Source organism: Phalacrocorax carbo, chromosome 4, assembly GCF_963921805.1.
Source record: "Phalacrocorax carbo chromosome 4, bPhaCar2.1, whole genome shotgun sequence".
Taxonomy (NCBI): Eukaryota; Metazoa; Chordata; class Aves; order Suliformes; family Phalacrocoracidae; genus Phalacrocorax; species Phalacrocorax carbo.
The window spans coordinates 6,494,556-6,504,768 of NC_087516.1; the positions used below are offsets into that span (position 1 = coordinate 6,494,556).

A 10,213-nucleotide genomic window follows, 5' to 3' on the forward strand; every position below is an offset into this window, starting at 1 on the left:
CCACATCCAGATTGTTTCTCTGTCTGTTACTTTTTTTTTCCTTGGACTTTGTTGCTAGTGTAAAACCTGATGTTCATACAAACATCTCATCCCCTTTTGGATCCTGTTGAGCTCATGGCTGGTGTTATCCGGTGCCATAAGCCCAAGCAGGTAATTCAGGGCTGTGCAGAAAAAGGACTGAAAACAGATGGTTTTGAGGTAATGCCAGCATTACCTAGAGCTTCTCACCTCTTTTTGACCCCAGCACGCTTTGATTTTACACCGGTATCACTCACATGAAGAGGGCCCATCCACCAGGTAATGGCAGCATCACTGGGGGCACTGGGGAGACAGGGAAGCTGTTGCTGCGGATGCTCCCTTCTGTCACCTGGACATATTTGCATGCAGCCCAAATGTCCCGCTACAACACAGTTGTGACTTCCTGGGGCAGTGCGAGAGCTCGCTGAAGCCACACTTTGCACTGTGCTGACCGCTGCCCACCCTTTTGTGTGCTTGAACTGCCCTGGGACCAGCTCCGTTTCCGGAGCAGGGAGCTGGGGATGCGGTGGGGGGGAAGCATTAACAGCCATCGCTGCCAATGATGTCAGACAGACCAGTACTGGGAAGGGGCAATGAGGGCTGGAGAAACAGAGGTTTGAAAGAAAATAAATGTAACTCTGGGAAGAGAAACAGCAGGAGATGGGGGTGCAACAGGCTGGATCCTGGGCATGGGGCCCGAAATGTGCGAGTGCAGGTTTCAAAAGCCCCATCTCCAAGCCTGGTTGCCAAAGCTGGAAAATGCCTAAATAAGCCTGCTGCCAGAATATCCAGGAAGGGCATTTATCTTCAGTATCAGCAGCTTCTTTCCTCCTCCCTGGCACACAACTAAGGACCACGTTAGCAAATCCAGCATCCATCACCCTGATGGAATAGCTTCGGTAGTGTGCCGGACAGGGTGTATCGCAACCATATATTCTGATTCAGCCGTTTGTTTCCACCATGGTTGCCTGTTTTGATTAGCATTTAGCAACATAACTTTTTCTTACTGAAGGTGACTTGGAATTACCTGTTATATGTGCCCTAAGCATTTGTCTAGACACAGTCCCTGTCCGTGCAACAAACAGTTGCAGCGGAGCCATGTCAAAATCAGGTTGAGGAGCCTGTCTCGAGCACAGGGAGGCTGGATAACGACGGTTCTTCAGAGGAGAAGCCTATCAGTGAGGCCACGGGATTCATCTCAAGTGATGCAAAAATGCATGTCCCATTAAGAACATCTTTATTCTCATGGTCTCATTCCCTAAGGAAATCAAATGTCTGGGTCTCCTCAGGAGCCTCTGATGTAAGCAAGTATTATTTTTCCCTGTTTTTATGTTAAAGGCAGTTTCACTGTTTCTGCCCTCCAAATTCTGCAGCCATCAGCCCGCTATACTTAGCTACAGTGGAAATACCTTATGCTTCCCAAATGCCACATGGGCTGTGCTCAGTAATGTCCCATGCCCAGGGAGGCAGCTTTGCAGAAACAGCAGACCCTTGTACCTCCCTCCGTCATCTGCTTGGAGCCTGGCCTTGCCAGACATCATTTTGATAATTCCCCCAGTGCTTCTCCTGCAGGGAAACACAGCTGTGCATGGGGCTCTCCTAAGGTCCTGCAGCAAGTTAATGGTAACATTTGCCATGGGTAAGTGGTGGTGGTTTGAAACGCCTGCAGAGTTTAAGAAAGAGAGGTGATTCCCTTTGGTGATAAACTCCTTGGGGTAGGGACCAGTGTGCTGCTGTGTATATATAGTCCCTATATAGTCCCTGTCACCACCAGATCTAAGTATGTTTGATATTACTGTAAAGTAACTTATTTATTGTCATTATTAGTATCTTTTGATATTTTGGCTGTATCTGTAAAGAATCTCTTATCGCTGAATACCGCAAGGATGTCTCATTAGGTGCTAGGGAGAGAGTTCTCTACACCATCTACCCCAGGTGAATTTCGGCAGCAACTCAGAAGACTCAGAGTCAGATCACTAAAGGCACAGGGCTCAGCAGAAAGGCTGCGATGGGCACGGTCCTGCCCGGGGGCATCAGCCCTTCCCAGGTCTCGGATCGGCGGCTCTGCATTGCCATCTTCAGGCTGGGAGCAGCCTTGCTCCTTCCAGAAATCCTAGAAAGCTCCCAATCAGGCACAGCAAATTCAGCTCCTGGCATTAGTTGAAATCGGTGGCTAAACCCGGGAAAAAGGTGTTAAATACAAAGGAGGGGAAGGAGCTCTGCAGGGCTGGCACTCAGCTGCCCTGGATAACACGGGTGTTTCCCTCCCTGCGAGTGCACAAGGCTTCAGAGTAAACAAATACAAGCAATGCTGTTTAACTGCACCACTTCTGGCTGTGAGACAAAGTTTATTGGTAAGTTTTCTTTAAACTATATAAATTGAAACTGCCTGAGAGATTTTAGCCTGCACTGTCCCGAAAAAAGCCTTCTTCTGCCAATGATAAAAGCTCAGGCTCTTGGGAGATTTTAATGATGATATGTGCTTAAAAATGTCCATGCCAAACACTTCACAGGTATTTGATAAATATGGATATTTGATAAATACAGTCATGGGTTTGGAAGAGAGGAGTTTTCCAGGCTTCCAGAGTGATGGAACACATATTGTGATGGACAATATCACACAGACAGCTTGGAGGGCCGAGGAGCTGTAATCACAGAACAGCGTAGGTAACATATCCTAAAATAAATCAGAAAATCATAGAATAATGTAGGTGTCCTGTCCCAGCAGGGCTGGCTTAGATGAGGTTGCTCAGACCTTGTCTCGTCACCTCGTGAACACCTCCCTGCAATTCCCCCACCTCTCTGGTCTCCAGACGGTGTTTGACTACGCTGGTGGCAAAAAAAAATATTCTCCTAATAAGGTCTGGTTGGAAAAACACTTTCTAGGAGCCCTGAAAATTGTAGAATTACAGAATGGTTTGGGTTGGAAGGGACGTTTGAAGGCTATCTAGTCCAACACCTCTGTAATGAGCAGGGACAAATGCTGTTATTCAGAAGAATATTCCACAGTAAAGCTGTTACCATTTTATCTCTGGTCTTGAGATAGTTTGTACCAGGTCTCATAACCATTTATACGTTTTCCCACTGCCTCAGTTCGTGAAATGCCACCATTACTCCCAGCTCAGTGGAAAAATGGATACTCCTGGTACTTACCACAGTACCTGTAGCACCACTCACTAGGCTGTGCCCATCGCAATCCCCTTCCCAAAGGGCAGCCCAGAGCGCAGCCCCGCGGTGGGGATTTGTGACGACCAGTTCGGCCTCCACATGAAAATGCTGTAGCTGTCCTTGTACTCGGATACCCAGCGGTTCCTGCAGAGAACATGGGAAAGGGAATAAGAAGAGGGCCTCCAACCTCTGCTCTGTGCACCAGGAGAGGGGACCTGCCTCCCCTTCCGCAGCGGTTGACCACCCAGCCGGGAAATAGCACAGAGCAAATGAAAGCACATGCCAATGGCATGGGGGAGCGGGGGAACAGCCTGTCTCCATCAGGAGCAGCGCAGATGCTGCGACACACATGGCTGTCATTGGGACCAATCCCCCACCTAGGTCAACCATTGCACAGACTCGGTCTCCAGCCCACACATAACTCCAGGATCATAGATCAAAATCGAGACTTCAGTGCAGAGCTGAAATATATGTGTGTGTTGGGGGGAGGTGGGGGGGATGAGGCAGCAGGGAGGAATTGTCTTTCCGGTGAGAAATGAGAGCTCAGGAGCAGTTTATGCCTGTTTGTTCATAGTGTGCGTGTGAGTCACGTTGCAAACAGCTCCTGCCCTGCCTGATTTGAGTGAGCCCATTCCCAGGGGAAGCCCAGACATGGAAATGTTGAGACGTGCCTCCCGCCCCCAGCCCCACAGGGACCTCGGCATCTCCTTTCCACAGCGATGCATCAGAGGTTGTCCCAGAAGTCTCCCCACTCCTATCAACCCCACTGCAAAACTTTGCAAGAAAAGGCTGAGCAAGCCTTGAGGAAGGATTTGGCCCCAAGGGAATTCGTTTGAGCTCATTGCATAATACAGACATGAAGAACTATGCTTGAGAAACACCTTCCAATCCCAACCAGCTCCGAAACCTCCCTGCCCTACTCTTACCCTGTCCCCACTCCCACCAGCTGCCCTCTCCCCCCAGCCCTCCTCTTTCTTACTGGTTTAAGTGCTCATCTTCGGTGAAAATGTGAGAAAGGCTTTTATTTGCTCTGCAGTATCCACCACGGGCTCCCGGCCACCGCCGGAAATCTGTGTTGTAGGTACTTCTCCAGCCAAGGTCAAAGCACTCTAGTGAAAGAGAGTCCAAATAATTGAAAGACTTTTTTGGGTCTCTATCTCCTGTATCCCACAGCCTGACTGTTCCCCCTTCTCCTGAGCTCCACTGGCTGTTCATGCTTTCAGCGCTCCTGCTGGAGCTACCACGACCAAAGGGTTAGCCAAGTGAAAATGCAAGAAGTGCTTCCCTGGTATCGATAAGGTCTTTCAGACGAGATTATTCAGCCCTTGTTTTCTATAGCCTTTTATGTATGATGGAAGTCATGCAAGGCAGATCTGGAAATGATATCTTATACTCTTCCCTTCTGAACATTGACTTGTCAGGTGGTGTATATTTTCTCCTACTGTCTAGACTTTCTCTTTCATCATGCCAGAGCAATGCTTTATTTAATCAGGGACTAAACCAGGGAAGAGATCCAGGGTCTGCTTAACCCCTAAGTGAGGACCATCACATCTGTTGTGCTATCTTCCCCAAAAATCCATGTAGGAGCTGGTTTGAAGGGGTGCTGTCACCTATCCTGCTCTCCAGAGACTCCCCATCTGTAGGTTAGTTGTGTGTGTGTGTGTGTCCTTCTGACTGAGCAGCTCTGCCTGCAGAGAAACGTGCTGCCACCTCTTGCAACACAGTGGGAAGGATGTGCGAAGAGCAGCCATCAATTGTAGACGTTTCAGATTTTCTGTGTATTTTTAAAATTACATGTTCCTGTAATGAGTCATTAGTAAAGCATTTTTGTTGTTTTCACTGAGGCTGAGGTTACAGGTATTTCACCTGTGCATGACCATGCCAGGCTGTTAATGCAACCCCAGTGGTCGCAGCAGCAGTTCGCGTGCTGCAGCGTTATTTCCAGGGAGGCCACATCAAGAGGGGCTGCGCTACATGGGGTGGCCCATTTGGAAGCTGGGATGAAAGAAAAGTTATTTACAACACTGCATCCTCTTCTGGGAGATAATTGTTTTTCTCTGCCCTGCTTCTCCCCAGTGATGGGCAGACGGTTACAGGGACTCTGCAGACCTTTCCTATGTCATTCACCTTCCCTTCACCTTCCCCGGTCTTTTCCTGAGTTAAATTAAACACCCAAAGCCAGGCTGAAGGCCACAAGTCACCCGCATGGGGCAGCTGCCACAACCTCCATCCACCGACCTTCCACCAAAACAGACGAGCCCAGGACCATGCTCCTGTTTTGCTGAGCATCGTGCTGCCTTTCCCGGTACATCTCCAGGGTTAACTGCTGGTAGGTTGCCCAGTCCGGGGCCAGCTTCTGCCTGCGCAGCAACATCCCTGAGAGATGGGAGAAGAAAAGAGCGTGTTAATCAGGAAGCAACATCAATTACTCACCCAAATCCTACCCTTGGGTGGGAGCAAGCAAACAACAATGGCAAGTTGGAGCCTCGGCTGGCATAAATCAGGGGAGACCATTCACTTCAGCAGAGCTTTGCTGAGGTGCATCAATTTTGCATTGATTTGGTTCATAAAGCCCATAGGGGAAGGATTTATGGTGATGTGAAGTAAGTAGAAGGAGCTGTGTTGTCTCCCTGTTGCCCTGGAGTGCTAAAAGGAGCTGAGATCCTTTGCAGGAGGTTCGTGTATGAAAGGGAAAGACTTTGCAGTGGAAATACTGCACTGCTGGGCTACTCAGGGGTAGAGCAGCAAGGGAAAAACCCACTGTAGCTGTGTCTTTAACACAATGCAGCTTCAGATGGGCTTGGCAAGGAGATGCTTGAAGCCCTCAGATGTTAAAAAGAGTCTAAACGGACAGTCCAAATGGACATCTGTCCAAATGGAGACACGTCCATGCGAGCTGCTTGTCCAGACTTTCCTAGTGAGAGGGGAGAGAGAAAACCTGCCAGGGCTTGCTTCACCTCATCCTCAAGGTGGCATTTAAGCTACGGGAGATGGCTGTGTCTTTTCTACCCACTGATCACGAAGCGAGCCGAGGTGATCGGCTCCACAGACATCCCCCACTGGGAGAGGTGAGCTCAGGGAATAGAGAGGACATTCCTGCTCATGCCCTCCTGTTTGGTCCTGGAGCACTGCTGAGCAATGCTGCACTCTTCTCTCTCACACAGGAGCTCAGAGGAAGATCTCTGCTACTTTGGGAAGGTTGGGCATGGCTGGGTGATGTTTGGTGACCACTAGTTTTGTTTTCCTGACTTCCATCAGCATTTTAGTCCATGTGAACAAGCTGTTAAATGGCACAGCTGAAGGCTGGCTACGAGCCCCTTTGCTGCCAGACAGCTATCCCTAGCAGAAGGGCCCTAAGGGCTGCTGGTTTGAACCACCCAAGTCCCTCATGCTCAACCCCAGAGTCCTTTTGCCTCCCTGCACTTCTGCTTGCCTCCTGCAACATGGGGTTAACTGCATCCCCCTTCAGCCCAAAGGAGCCGTGAAGATAAAACCCCTAAAGACTCTGCAGCGCTGATGCCTTGGTAGCAGAGGGCCTTCATGCACCGAGCGTGGCCCTGCAGAGGTTTCTGAGACTCCAGCTCACTACATCTGTGCTTTGAGCTGGCCTGGTACCTGCGCATGAGTGGTAAAGGGGTGCTGTGCCTACACTGCTAATCCTTGCCAGGCTCAGCCTGGCACCAATGCTTTGTCAGGATGCTGCCGTCCATGCTTGTCCAGCCAGCGTGGACCACGGGCAGGGGGAGCTCAGCTGGCAAAGGCCCAGGCAGACAGCCCCTCGGGTACCTGGATCCGGCCAGTCAGCTCTTTGCGAGCGGCCGGCGCCGGCGTGGGGGAATTACCTGCTGTTCCAGCAGTCTGAGCAGCAGCTGGAAGACGCTGGCAATAAGACAGCTCGTTCTCCTGCTCAGCAAGAGCCTGCAGCCTCTCCGATTTCTCTCCCTGGGTTGCTGCCAGTTCGGTGGCGGGGTAGTACTTTGGTAGGTAGCTTTCTGCAATGGGAAGGACTGAAGTAAAGTGCTTTCTCTGCTGCAAGGCTTTAGGGCTGGAAGCACTACCTTCGGGCTTTCTCCCTCCTGCATCATCAGCACGACTGCTGGCTTTGACGCTCGGTGCTGGGACGACTTCTCTCCCCTGCCAGACAAGGCTGTCGCTGTAGGTCATTGTCCGCTCCTCCTGGGGTGCAGCAAACTCTTTGGCTTTTAGCTGGGAGTCTGCAGTCTGCAACTTCTGCAGAAAGAAGTCCCATGTGAAGGGAGAGGCAGTGAGCAAGGCCAGTTGTGAAAGCATCAACAAGCAACGCTACCTGTCCACAGCAAAGCCTGGGCTTTGGTGGGATCAGCACCCCTGGGGACACAACAGCAACAAAGCAGCTCCATAACTCATTAAAAATGCACAGACCATCACGGCTTCCTCTTTCTGCCCATCTTATGGCTTGGGACGCTGCTGGGCCCCAGGTGGACAGTGGGAGGGAGGGAGCCCCAGCACAGACGGTTTGCTGGTGGGAGAGGGAAGAGCTCCAAGGTTTGTGTCAGGGAAAGGCAAATGGTGGTGCTGGCATGGCTGCTCTGGGGGGGGTCTACCGGCTCCAGCCTCTTGGGCTGCACACTACAGCTCCATCATGAGCCAGTTGCTACTTTCTAGGGGCTCACAGACTCTCCTGCTGTGAGCTCCACCAGGCTGCTGGGGCCAGAAAGGACCATCCTCATGGGGTTTGTTCACTGTTGTTTTGGATGTCCACAGGTTTCTGTTTGTCCCTCAACCTCCAAGGTCCCCAGGGCTCTCCCCAAGGTGGCTTCTCCTTCGCCATGCTGACAGTAGGGCAGGTGGAGGCTGCAGAGCTACCGGAACTACCTGTATCTGGGGGTTTCCCCCATCAAGGATGACCAGAGCTCCTCATGAGGTATCTCCAGAGGAATAGGAGCCTGCAGAAGCCCACGGTGGGGATGGCTCACCAGCCAGTGCTTTCTGCCTTAACCCACAGAGCTCCCCACCTTCCCCTTGGAAGCAGGCTACCCTCCAAAATTTCAAAGAGGAAAATACATAATATTTTTAAAGAGGTTTTATCCTCTTAAAATAAAACCAAAACCTACTAGGGCTAAGAGAGAAACCTGGGCCTCCCAGTACTTCATCATCATGTTACCCTGTGGGACAGCTTTCTTCTGCAGGCCTGGGGCATTAATAAAGAGGCAATAAAGAGACAAAGGGAGCTGCAACCCGATGAAAACAGACATATCTCAAGTTCTCCTTCCCTTTTTATCTCCCAGAATACATCAGGACCTCTACAGGAAGTGTGCAGCCTTTCAAAAACAAAAAGAAAAGTTGAGACACATGGCTTGGAAACTGGTCCAGCAGGCAGGGGTTAAACCCTGCCCTCCCAGCCAGGATCTCAGCTCCTGGAAGCAGAACAGCCACCTAAGGCTGGGGCTGCCCGGGAAGTGCTCACCAGCCCTGGAGAACAGCGGGAGCCTGGAGCTGGACTGTTAATGAAGGCTGCTGGCAGAGGGAGCGCTTCCCTGGGGCAGGAGGAGAGGAGAGAGGAGAGGAGAGGAGAGGAGAGGAGAGGAGAGGAGAGGAGAGGAGAGGAGAGGAGAGGAGAGGAGAGGAGAGGAGAGGAGAGGAGAGGAGAGGAGAGGAGAGGAGAGGAGAGGAGAGGAGAGGAGAGGAGAGGAGAGGAGAGGAGAGGAGAGGAGAGGAGAGGAGAGGAGAGGAGAGGAGAGGAGAGGAGAGGAGAGGAGAGGAGAGGAGAGGAGAGGAGAGGAGAGGAGAGGAGAGGAGAGATCCCTAGGCTGTTACCCAGGGGAGGATGGCAGCAGTTGCCACAGACAGCTCCTCTGCCCCAGTGGGCACCTTCACACAATGATTTCTCTGTTGCTGTCCTCCCCCTTTTCCTCCCCATCCTGAACTTTTTTTTCTCCTCTCTCATGAGGATGCGAGCCCAAAGCACTTTAGCAACCAAACATGCCCCCTGCCACTTCTCTGCAGTGGCCCAGAGCAAACTGCAGCTGTCCCCACCAGGCTGCCACAAGCAATTAAGCCAAGGCAGGCAGAGCGAGGCAAATCAGATTAAATAGCTCAGGGGGTCGCTCGCTTTGCAAGGAGATTAGAAAAAAAACAACCTCAGCTTCCCCACAGAATTCTTCTCAGGCCTGTTTCAGGGCAAGGAGACATCTCCATCCCAAATGCAGTCCCCCTACCCAAGGTGGGACTGGGACGGGTCTAATCCTGATGCACTCCATCAGCCCCACAGGGAGCAAGAGAAGTCCAAGGCTTAGGCGCCAGTTCAGCAAGCAGTTGTTAATGCCCTGACTTAATGAGTGTAATTAGCATCGCCCGCCCCAAACAGCTTTACCGGAGGGCACAAGGGGGATTTCCCGCAGAAGGGATGGGGACACAAGCCAAAGGCATTTGGGCGTGATGTGACCTGCTGGATGGTCAACAGCAGTGGACACCAAAGCAGACCCTGCCAGTGCAGATGGCACCCATGTCTCCTGCCCCCTTGGCACTGACCCTCTCCTTGGCTGTTCTGTAGCCACGAGAGCGGAACTGGCACCACAGACTAAAGAGGCAAGCAAGGAAAAGCCCATGGTACCTGCATATCCTCCTTGTTAGGTGACTTGTACTCCTTGCACCACCGGTAGTCTCTCTTATACAAACTCCTGTACATGCCTGGTGACACAGGCAGCTGAAATGAGAGGAGGCAAACACAAGGAGCTGCTAGGACGTGAGAGAAGCCTTCAAAGCGACGACACAAGCCCAAAATGCTCCTTCATGACTCAGGAGAGGTAAGCTACCCTTTTAGGTGCAGCCTCTGACCCATGGGCCACCCGGGGCCAGTCCAAAAGGGGCAACCCCTTGCTCAGTTGAGCCCCAAGCAGGGTGGCCAGGAAGGTCCTACACTCTTTTGGCAATGGTTTCTGGGGCCCTTCTTGTCCCAGGTGGTCCCTTGCAACACACACCTTCCTCCTGCCTTTCTCAAACCATCTCTGACTGCTCAGATGCCCCCGGGCAGAGCAGTAATATAAAG

The 10,213-nt window shown here is 51.5% G+C and overlaps 1 protein-coding gene across 1 annotated transcript; it reads right to left on the bottom strand.

Annotated features, from left to right (window-relative positions):
- Positions 1-2,358: 2,358 nt before the first annotated feature.
- Positions 2,359-9,867, bottom strand: LOC135313239 (uncharacterized). Its single transcript, XM_064450801.1, has 6 exons — positions 9,779-9,867; positions 7,029-7,416; positions 5,425-5,562; positions 4,166-4,295; positions 3,172-3,330; positions 2,359-2,695 (listed from the first exon to the last, which is right to left on the bottom strand). The coding sequence occupies exons 1-5, from the start codon at positions 9,851-9,853 to the stop codon at positions 3,195-3,197; spliced, it is 867 nt and encodes a 288-aa protein (XP_064306871.1). The 5' UTR covers positions 9,854-9,867; the 3' UTR covers positions 2,359-2,695; positions 3,172-3,194.
- Positions 9,868-10,213: the final 346 nt, after the last annotated feature.